The 20,030-nt window shown below is 38.0% G+C and overlaps 1 protein-coding gene across 1 annotated transcript in view; it reads right to left on the bottom strand.

Annotated features, from left to right (window-relative positions):
• The window catches only part of STK3 (serine/threonine kinase 3), a 127,474-nt gene continuing 107,444 nt past the window's right edge, over positions 1–20,030 (bottom strand). Inside the window, exon 11 of the mRNA XM_027717547.2 lies at positions 1–6,729. Coding sequence (XP_027573348.1) covers positions 6,571–6,729 — 159 coding nt within the window. The 3' untranslated portion in view covers positions 1–6,570. The remainder of the gene's footprint in view (positions 6,730–20,030) is intronic.

The raw sequence follows: 20,030 nt of genomic DNA, 5'->3' as shown, positions 1-20,030 counted from the left end.
TTCAGTAAACAATATATGGTTTAATTAATTTGACAGAAAAAAATATATCCAGATACATTAGCACGTGGTCACGTATATTTACAAATTTAACCTCTGAAGCTGTGAAATCTAAAGAAAAAAATTTGAAGATCGCTGGTAAATGGTAGTGCCATGGTAAACGGTAAATATCATTAATGTTTTCCCGCATTGTGACAGACAGAAAAACCAGCATTTGAGCCCAGAATCAGATTAGTTTAATTCCTTCTAATGCCTTCCCACTGCCTGGTTCTGGGCAGCTCCCTGCTTACTGCCCAGTTTATCCCCTCTGAATTTTCTGTGGCCTTTAGAAAGGCCTGTTTCACTGATCAAGTATCAACACCAAGCAAGAACTCTGGCTGTTTGCCTACATCACACGAAACCTTCCTGTTCCCACCATCACTTCTAGTAAAGCTAAACCCAGTACCCACAGTAAGAATTTGGGAGGCCAAGGAATAGTGCTATTGGAATAAGAAACACCCTGGCACAGGGCATGGAGTGATCATTAGCTGATGCCTTTACACAAACTCTTCCACTGCACTGAGACAGTTCCCTAAGGTACACTAAATATTTGTTGCACATCAACAAAAAAACAGACACAGGGAACTTTATCCTTCCCAAGCGTTAAACATGATTCTCAGATTCCTTGCTGCGGGCACACCTATGGGTGCTATGGCCATACTGCAGCCCTGTCAACATGGAAAAAAACCCAACCAAGGTCACCAAGGTGTTTTCCTTTGCTTCCCCACTCATCTGGGGTAGTGGAGGCTTTTGACAGCAGATGTTGTTTGCCTCTGCATGGAAAGGCTTTCCCTGCTCCCACGCTGGGCAAGACATGGATGGAGATGGTTTTATCGAAAGGGTTGAATGAACTGTGCACCTACTTAGGATGTCGTGTAAGCGTTGTGCCCTGCTGAGAACATGTTTATTTATTTGGCACTGTTATGGGATGTTTCCATTTATAAAGTCTGAGAAAAATTAAAACTTCTAACTTTGAAAGTGGCAAGGAAATAAATAAAGCATGAACATAGAAGACAAAAAACACGAATGGAAGAAAATTAGATGTGAAACAGCAACACAGAACAGTAAGTTACATAGATGACCACCTGATTTGCTTTTGTCAGCCAACACTTTTTTCCTCACATCCATAGTTAGCCTCATAGGCAGCCTGTCCAGGTGCAAATGCCATATGCTTTTTCTTTTCTCCCCAAAGATTTAAAAAAATGTTTCTTTCTTCCTATTTCTTCAAATATCACTCTTCTCCAGTCCAGAAGATTCTCTAAGGCCTAGTGAAACTAGGAGGAATCTGTGAAATTAACAGTGGAAAAAAGTATCAAGTATCTGTTGGTCTGGGACTAACAAATATTCTGAAAGAGAAAGATTTGCTTAGAATCTGAACATCCCATCTTTTCAAAGGAAGGGAAAACAGGATATCTGAGACTTCACTTCAGTGATCTCTGAATAGAAGAAGAGAATAAAAGCTGTTGCTGACATTTGCACTTGGGCACAATGTCCCAAGGACTCTTGGCTCAGGGGATGCTCTGAAAAGTAAAGCCCACATACATCTTCCTGAGCAGGGGGAAGAGAAGGAAAATATGGGGAATTTTCAAGTATGCTTTAAAAACCCCTAACAAATTAAACCAAACAAAAATGGATGAGAGCACACCATATAAAAGATAGGCCCCTTCCATAATGAATACACTGAACAGAGAGGAGAAATACATTCTGTGAAAAGGTATTTTAAAACAAATTTAACAGGGCAAATCTACAAGTGCAACTTAATGACTTCACACTGAACATCAATGTAATTTGGTTTTCCCCAAAAAGCTTAAGCTATTACTTCATCTGGCACAACACAATGGTGAGAAACAGGGTGTGTGCATGCTACCCAGGACACGTCCTCTCCAAGGTTTTCAGTGGCAATAGTGGGCATAACTCAGCTGCATCACAGCCTGGTATACAAATATCCCAACGCAAATTTCCCAGCCAACTGCATGGTACAGCCTCAAGTTGCACCAGGGCAGGTTTTAATTGCATATTAGGAAAATTTTCTTCACCAAAAAGATTGTCAAGCGTTGGAACAGGCTGCCCAAGGAAGCAGTGGTGTCACCATCCCTGGAGGTATTTAAGAGACGTGTCGATGTGGCACTTAGGCTTTAGCGTGGACTTTGCAGTGCTGGGTTAACACTTGGACTCACTGATCTTAGAGGTCTTTTCCAACCTAAACAAGTTGGAAAACTTCCATGAATTGGTAGAGTCACCAGCCCTGGAGGTGTTTAAGAAAAGACTGGAGGCAGCACTTAGTGCCATGGTCTAGTTGACATGATGGTGGTTTGGTCATAGGCTGGACTCAATAATCTCAGAGGTCTTTTCCAACCTAATTGATTCTGTGACATGACTATGTAACACCCATCATGATCTTTGGAAACAGAAAAAGAAATGCCACAGTAAGCTGGAGACTAGTATTTAAGAATGCAAAGAAATATAGACTTCCTCACATTGTGAGGTCTTTTTAATTAGCTTTATAACCATGTATACACTTAAGAAAATGTAACTCCCATCATATCACAGTGACAGAGCAGCACGCACACAAAGTACTTTACAGAAGTTGTACAGTTCACATTCTGCTTGGAAGCACCAGTGCCTATTAAGGGGGAGCCAGGCTATCTCACATATTTGTGCAGGGGTTCACTCATCATGAGCCATATTTATATTTGGAAGTTCAACAAACACACCGGATGGAGAAGCAGCCTGAGCCACTGTGCACTCTCACTGGAATACACTGTGCAAACGCAGACAACATATTATTTTGCATAAATAAACAGTAAATAATTATTCTAGCCAATTAATTGTCAAATTAGTTCAGATTAGCAGTAGAATTTTGTCACTTCAAACACACTGTGGATCACTAAGGAGTTTTGCTCACAAGTTCATTTTTCATGAAAATGTCTGTGGGCAAATTCTTAAGAGAATAATTAAAAAAAAAAACCAGAAAATAAATGGGCAATGGAATCAAATTCATTATATGTATTTACTTTTCCTACTCGAGCCTATCCATTACTTATTGATTTTTTAGTGCAATGAGAAAAACAAAGGAGCAACACAAGCCATTTATGTCTGCTAATACTGAGGATTTCTTTCCTTAGGCCTGCTATGCTTTCATGGAGATCCTCAGACTTCTAGATCTTGCAACAACGTTGTGATCTGGAAAAATCCTTTCCAGAGTTGACTTTGAGAGACACGGTTTTCTGCACTCACAGCTGGGCTTGCAGTTATAGAAAGGAAACAAAAGCATGAGGGATGACTATGGAAATGAATATTAATGGTTACTATTAAGATAATTTTACTTCAGTTAGAATGAACAACAAGTCAACAATTATACATGAAAAATTAGCTTTTATTACAAATGTTTAGTAATAAGCAATGATTTTTCATTTTTTTTAACTTACTAAACCTAAACATACAAAGTCAGAAGCAAACAAGAAATTGCTTGGTTAAAATCTTACTGAAGGTTAACTTGTCAGTAGTTCTATCAGGTTTTCTGCAACGCTTGCTTTTAAAATATCTTATTTATTATACTATTGACTTTCCTTTACAGAGATGCTCATCCTCCAGTAGAGACGTGCAGTCATCAACATGGATGATTTGATTCATTTATATAAACAGAAGAAAGAAAAAATAAGTTGCGTCCATCTCTGAATATAAAACTTATTTCCCTATACTATGTTTGCACATTAATTTAGAGCTCCATACTTTGGCTGCTAAAGCCAAAGGCAGCTCTCACTGACCACAGTGTGCACCATACCAGAATGGAAACATTACTGATTTCATATTAATTGGTGAAAGTATTCTTTGGTCACAAGCATCCTGTATCTACAGAGTTTACAGTACATCAGATGCATTTTAAGTAGCTTGTTTACATTTGTTTTATTCAATAGTGTTTTGATTTTTTTTCCTGCATGTATAATCCATTCTTGTGTGCATGCATATGCACAAAAATTGAGTTGTTTCTATGCAGATACATCAGGATTGAAGAAAGGATGTCCTTCTGATGGCTTTCAGATGCCAGACTGCAACAGCTCTAGTCTAAAATGGCCTTTTACTGGAGTCCCTCAGGATAAGCAATTAATTTTTAGGGTGCCACATTACTACAGTTTTCAGAATACACAAAATATGAAATTTGTGATAATTTTTGTTACACTGTCTATTACACTGTAAAGCCACATTATTCAAAATCAGTGTCTTATTTTTGGTGTGAAAAGTTTAAGATAGAGAAAGGGAAAATTTAGCTGCTAAGGATGCAGGTAAGAGTGTCTGGACAATGACACTTTGCTTAAAAGGCACACCAAGAAAAGGCAAGCTAGGTTCCTCTCCTGATGGTTTAAATGTGTTTTATATTTTTTCTTACGTATATAGATATGCATATATATGTGTGTATACCTACACAAATCTCTGTATGCACACACATCTTTGAGTTTTTGAGAACAGAAAGTTCAAGAAGTAGAAATTCATTTTAAATAAATAAGAACCATGTTGATGGGGGAAGTTGGTACTGTTATTTTTTCCTGCATTATGATTATAATCTAATGACACATTGACATGATTATACCATTTTTTACTTTACATCATTTCATTGTATAAATGTGAGGCATAAGACTACCAGGTTCATTTTATCTTGCCTAAAGTAACTTTTATGGATCTTCTGTGTTCTTGCATTTTCACACGGAATGGTCATCGCTGTAGGAAATATGAAGAGAGTTGAGGGTACAGATGTTCTAACAATCACAATCAAGATTTATTTGACTCTAGGGTTTACATGTCAGAGCGTGGTGTACATGCAAACACATAGAGAATGACAATGACAACAATGGCTCAAACCCAAGACCTGGTCCCAGCACAGCTGTAGAATGCTGATCTTGTGAAAACTTTTGGTTTCCTTTTGCATAAGCTTTGTGATATAATGCACCATTTCCAAAATCTGCACTGTTCCATCTAAATGGTCCATGTATGATGACAATAAATGTTAAGAGGTATGAGATGATTACTAACTTCCAGAAAACATTTAACAGAAGATGCCCATACAGTAGTCACCATTAAAAGTTTAACAGCTAAAGGCTGAATGTAAAGATCTTTTCAGCTGTATTGTATAAAGAAGTATGACTATCACAGTGAAGTTATTTACATAAAAGGCAACAATAGTAAATATTTCAATAGAGAACACAGTAGATTGTTCAGAAAGTGGATCATGTTTTCTGCTAAGTATGAAATATTTCTTGCAATGTTGTAAATTCTACCTACTAGGTATTCCACAATATAAACCAGATAAAACAAATTGTAAAAAGTTAAGAGCTTGGTCCTGCATTTCTGATTCCCGAAAATCTACCAACACAAGACTACAGGAATATTGAATGTTTAGTGATTGCAGGACAAAACTCTCAGAGGACCGTAAAATGTTGCTTCTTTTCTGTACTTATTAAATATAAGTATTAATTTTATTTTCTTTGGCTTTTAAATTACTATCCCTTTGTATCTATAATGTGAAAACAAAACAACCCCAAACCACTAATAACTCCCCTCTCCCCTCAAAACAGTGACAAAGAAACCCAAATGAACCAAAAAAACATCCAAAAACTGTAGCTGTTACTTCATTATAAAACTATGGTGCAAAATAGAGGTTTATACTGGTCAGAATTGCAATAGTAATTGGAAGTTTACACTGGAGTGACTGCAAGTATTGCTTCTTCTGAATAACAAAAATCAAAACTGATTAGGCACTTGTTTTCTTGTTTAATGACAGCTGACTCAGTGTGCGTAGAAATGACAGAAATACTCTCTAAAAATCCTCTGTAGTGTAACAACTGTACTGCTCAACTACAACCACAGTCCTTAATTCAGGAGAGCAGGAAAACATGTGCCTGTTACTCTTACTTTCTGCTTAAATCCTACTGATACAAATCGGCTGGATACATGTTCAAGTGCTGTCCTGAACTGGGATGCTTGCTGAAATTGGAAATTGTTAAAAGATAATAGAGTGGTGAGCAACTTTTCATTATACCATAATACCAATTTTATCTAATCTGACTCTGCTCTCCACAATATTATCCTAATACTTCCCAACGTAAAAGGAAACAGGCATAAAATAAATAGGATAACCAAAGATTACATAATAAATATGCTACTAAGGGGAAGAAAAATACATTGCAATATAAGGCTCGGTAGTGTTGCACAATCGAGAAATCATTCCAGGTGCTCCAAAACACAATTCCCAATGTACAACACCAAATTACCACTATATACCTGAAAAAGATTGGGAAGTAACAGATTAAACTTGTATTACATTAAACATTTGAAAATGCAAACAAGTGGTGATGTGTTTCTCTGCCTTTGCAGAACACCATATGTATATTCTTTCACTGCTCCAATTGTCATTGCTTGTGAAGGAAATTTCAACAGACTGGGTTTTTGAAAACTCTCATAATCCAATTCCTTCAGACTGTTACAAAGTTACCAGTGTCCACAGCGACTCATAGTATTATGTCTGAAAGTAAAACAAACTCAGAAATTTTGCTGCCTCCGTTTCTTTGCATCCATCGCATCTAGGATGGGTTGCCTCTTTGCAGTGTACCTCTGACGAAGCTCCTCAATTTCTCGTTCCATCATAGGGTCCAAAGCTTTTAATCTCATCTGTAATTCTTCCAAACTCAGATTCTTTAACTGTAAAACAACAAAAGAACAACCACAGAAAAACATTAGAAAGTCTTTACAATAAAAATGAAAACCATTACCTTCCATAACCCTTTAATTTACAGTTGCAGTGTTTTTACACACTTTGACTATATGTATACGTGTATATATAACTGTTGATACAAATAAAAGCCTCAGTATTCTCCACAGTCAATAATCTAACAGCATATGAAAACAAACACACATAGTATATTTTATTAAAAAAAAATCACTTCGCAAACCTTGCAAATAAATATAGGGCTTAAGTTTAACTCATTAGGCTGCCACAGCATACACAATTATATTCATGTATATAAATTATACTGCCTAATCAAATACTTCTTACTGAACATCAGTCTCCTACAGAAGCCTGAAAAATAGACAGCTACTGTAAGTAATAGTCTGACAGATATTCAGAGGTACTTTCTGATAAGAATGACAGGGCACCTGCCTTACTCAACAGACTGCTGCCAGAACTAGTCAAAGCAAATTGCTAGCAAAGCGTTTAAATAATACATGAAATAATTTCCTCAATTCATGGGGGAGGTTACCTTTGACCATTCTTTTCTTTCTAAAAATATTTTTACGCAATGTTTAACAGTTCATTACATTTCATTCAATAAAAACGACTGGTCATATAACAAGTAAATCACTTTGCTGTCTTGCTGGCTGCTGCCAATAAAGGTTGGAATCTTGTCAGGTACTGGGGCACGTCAGGCACTCCTGCTCCACCTGCTACTGCAGGGACGAATCTACATTTGAAACGTGTTCCTTTGTCTGGTCTATGTATTTTTTTTCCTGATGTAGCTTAATGCCTTTCTGAGTTTCTCTCTTGTCAGAATTGCCTATGTGCCAATTATTCTTCACCGAGTATGAAAAATATCAGCAAATTTCAAATAGCACAAATAATTTCCTCCTAGGAAAGGAGTAATCTTTGTTTTGTTTGCAAATATTCTTACATTGCAAACAAGCACACTACCTAACTCATGGGTAAAAAAAATTAATTTTCTGAATTGACTACTAATGAGTCAATACTTCGTTCATGAATCTAGGGCAGGCTTCCATCAACACAGTCTGATCTGTTTTCCCTGAGGAATGAAATATTACTTTTGATCTTTATTTTTATCAGTGATTGAGGCATATAAATTAGCAACACATATTGCTACATACAGTCCAAACCTCAGCTTTATGACTCCTACTAACAGACCACATTGTACATAGTAAACAAATAACTGAAAGTGATAATAAAGAGAGGGGGCATATCAGAGCACACGGAAAAGATGCACGTTTTCATGCAACATTATTTTAACCATAAGATTCCTAATGAAGATGAAAATTAAACCCCAAATGTCAAAATATCTTAGGGGACCAAAGATCCTGAGACCCGTATGAGCTTCAGAGAGCTCAGATGGGTTCAACAGCTCATCAGCAATGTTGGTCTCACAGAATCTGCTGAGTTAGAAGGGACTCACAAGGATCACTGAGTCCAATCCTTAGTCCTGCACAGGACATGCCCAAGAGTCACACCATGTCCCTGAGAGCATTGTCCAAACACATCTTGAACTCTGTCAGCCCCTTTGTGCTGTGACCACTTCGCTGGGGAGCCTGTTCCAGTGCCCAGACACCCTCTGGGTGAAGAACCTTTTTCTAATATCCAACCTAAACCTCCCCTGACACAACTTCAGATCATTCTCTCAGGTCCTGCCCCTCCTCTTCCCCTCCCAAGGAAGTTGGAACTGCAATGAGGTCTCCTCTCAGTCTCCTCTTCTCCAGACTGAACAGACCAAGTGCCCTCAGCTGCTCCTCATACGGTTTCCCATCAGTGCCCTTCACCATCTTTGTTGTTCTCCTTTGGACACTTCATTTGCCCTCTTTTGGTCTCTCCCAAGGACAAATGATACCTTTTGTTTCTTATGAAGGAAAGAGTAGCCTCCCAAGGAATCAAATATCATCCAGTTTACTGTACTTCTCCCATCTGATATCCAGAAAAAAGGATGGGGAAAAGAATTCCTCAGTCACTTAGACTTTTGCAGAAAAAGACCTTTTCATTTTCAGAGAAAGAAAAGATTAAAAAATTGCAGTATTCTATTTCATTTTTAGCCCATTGGTAAATGTAACTGGCACATGACACACTTTTCAGTGAAGATACTCTTTTAGAGGAGTGAAGTGTCAGAGATTTGAAGTAAAATGAGAAGAAATGACAGTGCCGATTGCGCTGTTTAACAGATCCCAACACAACACAGATGAGAGGAGCAATAAACCCACTTTTTTAGCACATGGGACACGAGTAACATATTCGGGGCTCCACAGACCAGCAAATGGACTAAGGCAGGCACTGAATAATCTCGTGTTTTGTGAGAACTGCCACTGATGAAGTCTCCAACCCACTCTGGACCAGCCTGGACAGTCATTTATTCCCTCTCAGTCACCAGCATAGACATCAAGCTCAAACTGCATAGAATAGACTCCAACTGATGTAATCACATAATTATTCTGCACTGGAAAACATTTTTTTCATAAATTATCAGAGAAGAATGTCGTGGGTGAGTTTTTATTTAAATTTCAATCAAGAAACAGAGCCAGTAAACAGAATTAACTATTCTTTAAAGATCACAGACAGCTGGGATGGATATTAAAAAGAGAATTAATTTTTTAAGCCAGAGACTAGGAATCTTTCAGAATCATCTCAGACATGTCACCCAGGGGACCCAGGGAGCCACAGTATTCACCTGCATGAACGGCTGATGCTCGGGACATTTGAAGAAAGGAAGTGGCAGAAAATAGGGGCATTAAGAAACTGAAAACAGGAGTTAGGAAGGTCTCATCTGACATCAGATGAGAAAACCACTTAATCAGCCACAACTGAATCTAGGATATGTGTGTGTGTTTGTGCACATATATATCTCCTTGGCAAATTTAAAAATATTTTTTCTTGACTTATGTCTGTGCCACAGATATTACCTCGCAAACCCTGCAAAAGTCTAAACACTGAATGCAAAGGCAAATATACCAAACAAGATGTGCAGATATAACTCAAGATATTTAATTACTCTAAGGTAATTTATTCCCCTGCACGATAAATATTTCAATTCAAATTTTTAATGTGATAGAGCTCAGCATTCATTTACTTTCAGTTGCAAACAGTTTGGAATTTAAACTGCCATAAATAATTCACCATGTAGTTTGTTGTAACTACTGGGGCTACTGGCATTAATGGGAAGGGAGAGGAGAGCATTCAGTGGTGCAAGATGCAGGAATTCAAAAAGGCTTTAAATTATATTTCAATAGCTTTTTCAAAGCTGTGAACTGTAACAATCAGTAACTGTTTGACAATGACACATAGTTCAATTTCTGCCACTTTTCTAAATAACAGAATCAATTGTGTCCTGAGATCAAACACCTACAACCACACAAGAGACAGCAATTAGTGTCAACACGGACCACTTCCAAGACAGAGGTCTTCAGTGAATGGGGGTTTCTGGTAAAAATGTTTGCCTTCACTTGGGCCCTTTATTTCACTAGATAATCACAAGGGTTTGGGAAAGGAACGGTCCAAACTTCAAAGAAGAAAACCACCTCCAGAGCTAGATGACTTTGAGTAATTTCTTCTAGAAGCTGACGGATTATCAGGACATGGTTGCACTCAAAGAAGCCTCCTCGAAATTCTCTGCTGTGCTTTGCTAGAGCAAAGGAAATCAACTTTGCCTACAAAGAGACCAGCCAACAGTCATCCTTGCAGGACAAGCTCCCGGTGCTGCAAGCTTGAGTGCCAGCAGCTTCTGTCTCTCTACCTTCTCCCCTCCCCGATCCAGAGGGAAATCCTAGTGGAAAAAAGGTACCTATGCAGAAAGGAGCTTCATCAACCCGAGTTTACAGTGGCAGAAATATCTTTCAGCAGCACAAACCTGAGCTGGGACAAACAGCACAGAATAAAAGCATAACTAACCTTCTAACTGAACTGTAATTTTCACTTATAATCTTTGGAAAAGGCAACTTACCACACACTTAAGAGACCAGAAAGTCTGGAAACCTGGTGCACATTATCTCAAACTTTTAGCAAATGGGACACCAATCATTTAACTCCTCCTTGCTTACTTTCCAATTTATTTGTAATAGGGTTAGAGGCTTTTCCAGGAAAGGCTACATATAAAAGTCGAAAAGCAGCAGAACAGATTAAGAATAATTAGCAAGCTTTTCTTACTGTGACTGTCATCATTAAGTTGGGATACAGTAAAAATCCAAAAGCTGATGGAGTTCCAGGCATGAAGTGTTCCGGTTGTGTTTAGAGCACAGGTCAGAGCTACAAGTGCTCCAGAGACAGTGCACTGCCCTTGTATGAAGGTGGCAGGAACCACTGCTAATCAGTCTGGGGGGTTAAGACAATCCTGCATGATCATGCAAGGTTGGTTGAATACAGTGCAGATCAGCACTGCGTCAGAATATTTCCTACTGTAGTAGGTTGACTCTGGCTGGCTGCCAGACACCCACCAAAGCCACTCCATCACTTCTCTCTGCAACTGGACAGAAGAGAGAAAATATTAAAAAGGCTCATGAGTTGAGATAAGGTCTGTGAGAGATCACTCACCAAATACTGTCACAAGCAAAACAGACTTGAATTTGGGATATTAATTAAATTTATTACTAACAAAATCAGAGCAGGATAATGAGAAGTAAAATAAATCTTCAAACACGTTCCCCTCACCCCTCTCTCCTTCCTGGGCTCTATCTCCTCCCTGCCAGTGGCACAGGAAGACAGGGAATGGGGGTTATGGTCAGTTCATACTGTTCCTGCTGCTGCTCAGGGAGAACAGTCCTTCTACTCCAGTGTGGGGTCCTTCCCATGGGAGACAGTTCTCCATGAAGTGCTGCAACGTGGGTCACTCTTCCACAGGGTGTAGTCCTTCAGGCACAGGCTGCTACAGTGTGGGTTCCCCACAGGGCCACAAGTCCTACCAGGAAACCTGCTCCAGCACTGGTTTCCCATAGGTTCACAGCCCTCTCTCAGACATCTACCCACTCTGGCATGGTCTCCTCCACAGGCTGCAGGTGGATCTCTGCACCCCCACTGACCTACATGGGCTGCAGGGGAACCTCAGCTCCAGCATCTCTTCTCCCTCCTTCTCCACTGACCTTGGTGTCTGCATAGTTGTTCCTCTCACATATTCTCACTCTCACATATTCTCTGCTCTTCTCTGGCTGCAATTACAGCTGTGCAATATTTTTTTTTCCTTCATAAATATGTTACCACAGAGGCATTACTATCATTCCTGATTGGCTTGGCTTGGCCTGGCCAGCGGCAGGTCCACCCTACAGCCAGCTGGCATTGGCTCTGCCAGACATGGAGAAAGCTTCCAGCAGCTTCTCAACAGAAGCTACGCCTGTAAGCCCCCCTGCTATCAAAACCAGGCCACACAAACACAATACACCTATGCAGAAAACATTCTTACTCTGGTCAATACTGGTTTCAGGTTAATTGCTTTTTTTACACGTCTTCAAACAGTACTGATGCAGTCACCTCCCAGAACCAAACTTCTGCAAGGGAAGTGCAACAGGTTTTACTTTTTTTGTCTTTTTGTCTAACTTCTTGCATCCCATGTGACCAGGTTCATTTAGAGTAGTATTTTCAGCAAACCAAATAGTTACTTGCAGTCAACACTACTTCTGCCTACAGGAGGACCAATACCACACCTTAGATATTTTGTTTACAACCCTAGTCAAATCATACTGATGAAAATTCTGGCTAAAACAGGCACTTGGAAAATAGATATGAGTTCCTGTCTACAGACCTGAATTCTGTAGCAATAAGCTGAGAAGGAAGGAGATAATGTAGAACCAAAAATGGACTCTCAGAAGTCATGAAGTTAAAGAGTGCAATGTAAATCCCGACTCCTGGCTTCCACATGTGTCCAGCACAGGAGTCAGGAGGAAGGACACGTATCTGAGATACTCAGTGGTGCTTGGGGTCCATGGATTTAGATGAAGGCATCTGGAACTCATTAGCCACACTTGGCCAGCACATACCTGTAGCCATCCAAACTTTTCAAGGGGTGAAAGCCAAAGTTTTGGTGGATGTAGCACACTATCATCTTAATCCACCCTTGACAGCAACAGAGGTAAATAAAACCTCTAGGCCAATGATGTTTTCAATATGATAAAATTAGATTTCATTAGTAATTCCATAATGCATGAGTTACCATTGCAAGACTCCAGTCTATCAAACTAAATTATGGAACACTGCTATTAAGGTGGTGCAACAGAAACAAACAAATGTATTTTCAAGGTTTAAATTGTTAAGAAAATAGATAGTCAATCAAAAAATAATCTGTATCAAGTTTGTTGTATTTACTTGAAAAAACAAATTCTTCCTAGCAACTGCTTAAATGAATCTTACAGATGCAACAAGCCTTATTAGGCTTGATTAAAAAAATATGGATTGTTAATACTATATTCTGAGTCATCTATTTTCCCATCTGCTAGTAATTCCTACAATATGAACTATCAACAGAATGGCTAACAACAATAATTGCAACAATGGCAATTGCAAAAGGGGGTTGCCCATTGCACTTTCTAAGATTTAACCAGTGCATATCTTGGACTGTGCTGTGTGTTAGAGGTCTCAGGTAAGAGAAACTTTTCTCTCCAACTGTTCACTTCCCTCTGCTGAGCAGAGTTTTCTTTTCTCTAGTGGAATGAGTTCTACTGATGGCTTCAAACTCTTTTTTTTTCTGGTATAAAAAGTTAGGCTTGAGTCAGAGTCTAAAAGGTACAAGGTGGGCCTTTCTGACCAGTTCATCTCTACTATGAGTTCATACCCAGAATCTGTGAATCTCACTAATGAAGTTGTCACATGCTTGTGTACAAGGAAATATTCCACAGTTACTGTTGTCTGTTCAGCTGCTCCCGTGCAGCAACAGGAGGAAACTGTTTCATGTTTGCTTATACAGCAAATCCTGCCGACCTGTCTAAGCAGTGTCAGGTGATAATGAGCTGTCTCGGACACCCACTGGCCACACATCAGAGCTCTGACTTGCTGCCATCCCCACTCCTGCTGTCACTACAGTCACAAGAAAACAAACCTGGATGGGGAATGGAGCGAGAGCATTTATTTCAGGTTGTCTGAAGAGCAAGTATCCTTGTTGCAACTCACAAAGTCATACAAATATAAAAATGACCTCATTTACTGTAATTGTTTTTGCAATTTATGGGAGAGAAGGACTGACAACTTAACTTTCAAAAGCCAAAGTCCACTCACAGGACTGCAGTTATCTTAAGCATTTTGGGGGGGGTAAAATAAGCACATAGCACTAAGAGAAAATAAAAGATGGACAAGTTCATGTAATTTTAAATGTTTTCTAGGGATAAAACTGTATATAAATTCTTCGTGATTAATTCCTATTTTCACTACTAGAATTCTCTCTGCTCTAACATTAAAACCGAACATAATTTTAGCAACACAAAGCTAAATCTTAGTCACTACCCTCAACATTTTTCAGCTCTAGAGGACTTTGCTTAGCTTCACACAAAGTGACATTTCAATAGAAACCAAGAGGAAAAAAAACAAGTTTTCTATAGCATTAGTGCGTACTATAATTTGCAAACCTTTTCTGAATACTGCCCAGGACTCTCCTTTGAACACATTAAATACTGCTAATACTAAAATTCAAAAATCATGAGTTGAGTACTTTACCGTCATCAAATTACCCTTAAAAATAGATTCTTAAAATAAGATGTTTTTATGTGAAGGGAGGTGTCTTTTTATTTCCCTTTTCATTTCTAAGTCATCAGGAGGCAGCTAGAATCTAAGTATTTCTGCAATTAAAAAAGGCTAAAAAAGCTCACAGGAAAAAAAATTTAGTAGTCAAAAATTTTAATGAGGTTTCCTGACTATGGGAACTGAAGTCTAAGAAAAAGCATAGCTTATCATGAAAAGCAATGTAAAATTAGCAACAATGTCCACGTTTGCCTGTTGCAATTTTACCCAGTTCCTGACAAAACCAATAAGGTAGTGTGCATTAAAGCTGCATCAGATTCTAAGCAGTTCAAACATATTTCACATTGTTTCTACCTACTACAGCAACTGGTTCTCATGTAGCTGTCAGGTACATAATTTTCACTAAAATAAATAAAGCAACACAGAAGAGTCTGAAATGGGGAAATAAACTGAAGCAATGTCTCTCAAAAACCTGGCAGCCTATAAACATCCATTAATAAGCACCTTTGAGATCGGTTCTTTAGTATCTGACTGTAAATGTAAAAAATAAATTTAAGTGTACAGAAGTAAAAAATCCTACCATTCTCTCTTTCCTATATCATTTACACAGTGTATATTGTTACACTACATGCCTGAGTCTTCTGCAGCATGACACTTTAATTTGCTATTGCTTTCTCTTTAGAATTGCATCATCCATCACAAACATTTTTAAAAATCACTTTTAGAGCATCACAGGCAAAAATTGACAGTTTGAAATTCCTTAGAGAAGATCTTGGTGGTTTTTCATATACTGTGATCTTCTATACCAGGAATGTCAAGCTTAACGGTACAGTTTGTCCTGAAGAATACTATAAATATTTACTGGGGCTCCCACTAGAGTAAATAAGCTAAAACTTAGGAAAAACACTCCATCTGGATACTCAACAAGATGTTTAAATTTCATTGCAAATATACCCACACAGTGCTGATGGCAAAATAGCTACCACACCTGATCTAAAAATATACAGGATTTCCCCCCCAGCCCTTTCTGCTTTTGGAGAAAAAAAAGCATGGGAAGAAAAAACAAACAAAACAATCCCCAAAACATCTTTTCAAATATTACCAAAGCTATAGAGCTTTTAAAGGAAAATTAATTCTTTAGTTAGAGCTCTTAGTGTAGTAAGTAAGTAGAATCAAAAAGTCAGCATTTTATCTTTATTAGTCTGCAGCTCTCTAGGGCAAGTCCTTTTAAATTGTCTTTCATACTCTACTCAGCTTTCAGCAGGTACATTACAGTGCCCCTGAATTCACCACATCACATTTCAGCAACCATAGTTATCATTCAACTACAAAAACCCAAATCTTATTACCTTCATATCCAAAAGTTTTCTCAAATTAAGGCACTGCCTCCCTATCCATGAGAAGATAATTTTTAAATTACTTAAAATACTCAGAAAATAACAGTATTACATTTTTGTAAAATTCTATTAACCTACTTAAAAATGCAAGCTGTATTAAGAACAATGATATAAGCTATTAGGGATGAGAAACATTTTAAAATATAAAAAGGTTGTTAGGACACCCAAACATCCTGATGATAAAATAAAAAATGAAAGATGCTCCTAGTTTTGCTAAAATATTTCGTAAGTGCAAATCTATAATGAAAAGTAAAGTTAAAGACATAAGTAACATGAAATAGAAACCCTGAGGTTAAAAAAAAAGCTGTATTAAAATCTACAAATTCTTTAAGTGCATAGTGATGCAACTTAAAGTTATTTTTTCTCAATAGTTCCATTTAAGATTATTTTTAAAGTACGAAGAAAAATGGAAACTCATTTAATAATGAGCTATGACACAGGAAGATGCATGCACAGCAATAACCTTGAAGTGAAAACCAGATCCAGAAAAGCATTTAACCTGAAGAGCAATGCAAGAGGCTAAAAGAATTTTAAACCTCAAACCTTAGTGTCCTAGTGAGGGACAATGCAAGTGAATCTCAATTTTCTTAGAAGCATAAAATGTTGACACTCAAACTAAAACAACAAAACTACATGTTCCTAGCAGGGAAAGGCTGTTGGAAGAGAGTTGCACCTCCCAGACTCAAAATGTACATGCAAATTTATATTTTATTTGCTGAGAAAGTTATATTCTTTATAAGGAAGAAAATTCACTTCAGTTTAAAACAGCCAATTCAGAAAGGACCTAAAAAAATAACAGATCATCTTTAATAAATGGAAAAATGATACACGTACAAGAGAGGATGGGTTTCGACCACTTTTGATACAAGACAGACAGAAAAAATCCTATAATCCAGAAACTCAGGGCAATTTATAGGCAATAAATGCCAGGTTTATTAATCACTGGGAGAAGGAGGAAAATACAGCAAGAGCAGCAAAAAACTGCCAGGAAAACTGAGACATCAGTTGTAAGAGCCCTGCAAAAAAATTGTAGAATCTGAACTTGCAGCAACTGAATAAAGGCTGGGCTAAGCTGAGAGATTTAACTAAGCTCTTAGTCGTGGCAGGAAGAAGAAGAGATCCCTGCCTCAGGAAAGGCCTGCAGGTTACCACGCTGCAATAGGGATTGGGGGTTGATGACAGCCAAGTCCACCTGAGCTTGCTTAAGCACCAACACACCGCCCATGGATGCTGCACAGAGACCTGCAGTGAACTGGGAGGGAAGAAATCAATCCCCCAGACTGAGTCGATCAGCACCAAATTTTCTTTTCTGTACAACTTTAAAAATTTAAGAGAAGCACTGTTGGCTTTTAAAGAATGTGTCTCAGCCTGTAGTTCCTCAAAAATTCTTTATTACTTGCTCGATAATTTTCCTGAGATCTTTTTACCCCCCACAGAACTGCTTGACTACCTGTTTAGTTTGATGTGTTTCACCGTTTTCCTAAGCACTGGAAGAATTCAGCTTGCTAAAAGATTGGGCTCCCGATAGCAGCAGCACAGCCCACAGTGTCCCCAGACAACACCAGAGTACTGTTCCACTCCTGCATGGCATTCAGCAGCTCACCAGCCACTGGGACTGGAGATTTCATTTGCTTATGGCAGCTTTAGTGTTATGAAAACTGATAAAAATTGTTCAGGAAACTCTATTTTATTGTGCTCAAGAACTGAAAAGATTTTTAAAAATCTCTTTACACCTTAAACAATAGCTTATTAACTCTTCCTAATGCTGCCTTCTATTGAAGTCTTATCAAGAAATCATACTAATCAGACACATACTGCCGAGTTTCAGCTGGTTCATTAAAGTGGATTTAGTTTTTCTTTTGTCATAATGCACCAGCCCCACATTTGGGAAACACATCGTAAATAAACACTGACTATCAAATAAGATTTAATGAACCTCATGAAATCCACTGTATGACAGGCTAAATCTGGTAGACAGCCACTGTCTTGCTAAATTAGAACTAAAATAAATGAACAAACACCAAAAGGGACAATCTATCAAATAACACCACTTAGCTAGCAGCTTTTAAATAATATAAAGTATCCTTTCCTTTACAAACACATAGTAGACCACTCTCACTACAAATGATATACTAAGAAATATCCTGAAAATACAGAACAAGATAATCACTGAATCTGTCATGTCAAAACACATTAATCAAGAATTCCATGTGCCAACATACAACTAAAGGCAACACTAAATTTAAAAAATTGACCTCTCTCATCTTAACAAACAAGAAATCCAAGGTATCTCAACACTGAACAGCACACTTAACCATACTCTAAATCTAGTCTCTAAAATACAATCTACCTTGTGAAAAGTGTGATGCTCACTCTGTATTAATTTAGAAACTACATTTATTGATTGAAAAAGATTCAATGATTCCGTGGCATATTCACTTACTGAGTCCAGAACTGCCAAAATCATTTGACAAAGAAATATTTTATTATCAAACATTTTGTCTATGACTCAAACATTAGTGCAATCAAGACAAATATTGGCACAGTTCTTTCTCACGTTCACAGTATTACCCCCCAGAAAGGAATACAGCATTTGATTTATTTGTTTTCTCACAGAGGACAGAACAACACTAGGTTACTTAATTAGGTTTTTCAGATCATAATCTGCAGATACAGTTTTGATTTACTACCCAATGCAAACAGGTACTGGACAAGCTCTTGTGCCAATGCTGTTAATTAATCCCCATCCAAATTTAGAGTGCTCACTATTCCCCTTCTCCACCCGATGCCAGTTACACAGCCCACAGCTCAGGAGTGCTCCGAGCTCTGCAAACCCTTACGATGTGACCAAAGTCTCGGTGGAATCTTTCTGGCCTCTCTGCTGGTTTTCCAATTCATCTCTTGAATCATTATCTAGGGTTCAGTTATACTTCAATTTTCTAGACTTAAAAATCCGTAAAGAAAAGGAAAATAATCATAAAATCTTATCCATTGCATAGTATATCAACAATGAAAAGGCTACACACACTGTACTTGACCATTGCTTAAGTTCAGTGTTCAAGTGCAGAACATCGGTAATGTTCAAGTGTCTGTAACTTCAAATCTAAATCCCTCTCCAGAAAAACTGTTGGGAATTTAATCCAGGTTTTAAAATTGATTTTCTGTTCATGACTTGGAAACTGAAGTAGAACCAAGGGCCTCATCTATATTATTTCCAACCTTAACTACCAGGGCAGGCAATAATGTGAGCTCTCATCCAGCACATTCCTAGACCACATAAGGAAAATGTGAGCCAGACAAATGCATTCCTCAAATGCAAGGTGTCAGAACTCAAACAAAACCCATGCTCAATGCAGTCAGCTGCTATATACTTCACAGGCTCAGCTGTAAATAAAATTATGTGTTTCACAACAGCACTTTCAGAAATAATTAAAAGCCAAAGAAAAATTTATTTCAATTTACAGTGCCTTGTAAAAGCAGTTCCCTTGCTTTGACCATCTTCATAGCAGTGCTTTTCCAAAGTAAAAATTAAAATATAAATGGTGAGGTTATTAAATGCTCTCCCAGTTTTTTTAGAATACATCACCGGGGTTTCTGCTTACAGAATTCCGCAGTTTGAATGGTATCCCGCACTCAAAGACATAACACTCAAGAGAGACAAAGCACAAATTAATAGGAGCAGTCACGTATTGTCATTATTCAGTTTGTAAGAATAGAGAGCGTGTGAATAACTCCCTCATGACTTACAGATCCGATGGATATGCATGAGCATAAAGAGATGCGGGAAAACATAGGTTTGGTGTCAAAAAGACTGCATATCTGTCCTGGACTTTAAATATTAATTTAACAACACACATGGATTACTTCTTGATCCAGTTATTGCTCAAGTCTTGATGTGGGCACTAAAATTCACTGTCAAAGAAAAACTACTCTCAGAAAGACATAAATATACAGCCCACATTCCTGAATTGATGCAGATGAAATTCACCTTATGGCAGAAGGATACAGGACCAGCGAGAGGAGGAATCATGAGCATCTCTAAAACATCTACATCCTGTCACAACCAGAAAACAGCACCATGTCAAATAGTTTAAAACTCAGTAATAACATTCAGCAACAAACCCCAAGAACCTCAAAAATGCAATAATTTAAAGAGTCCCCAGTACTAGTCTCCTCTCTCCTTT

This window comes from Pipra filicauda, unplaced genomic scaffold, assembly GCF_003945595.2.
Source record: "Pipra filicauda isolate LSUMZ 115617 unplaced genomic scaffold, ASM394559v2 scaffold110_size2237424_pilon, whole genome shotgun sequence".
In the NCBI taxonomy this organism is placed as follows: domain Eukaryota; kingdom Metazoa; phylum Chordata; class Aves; order Passeriformes; family Pipridae; genus Pipra; species Pipra filicauda.
The sequence above is the reverse complement of the archived record's forward strand: the minus strand, read 5'-3'. Positions and strand labels throughout refer to the sequence as shown.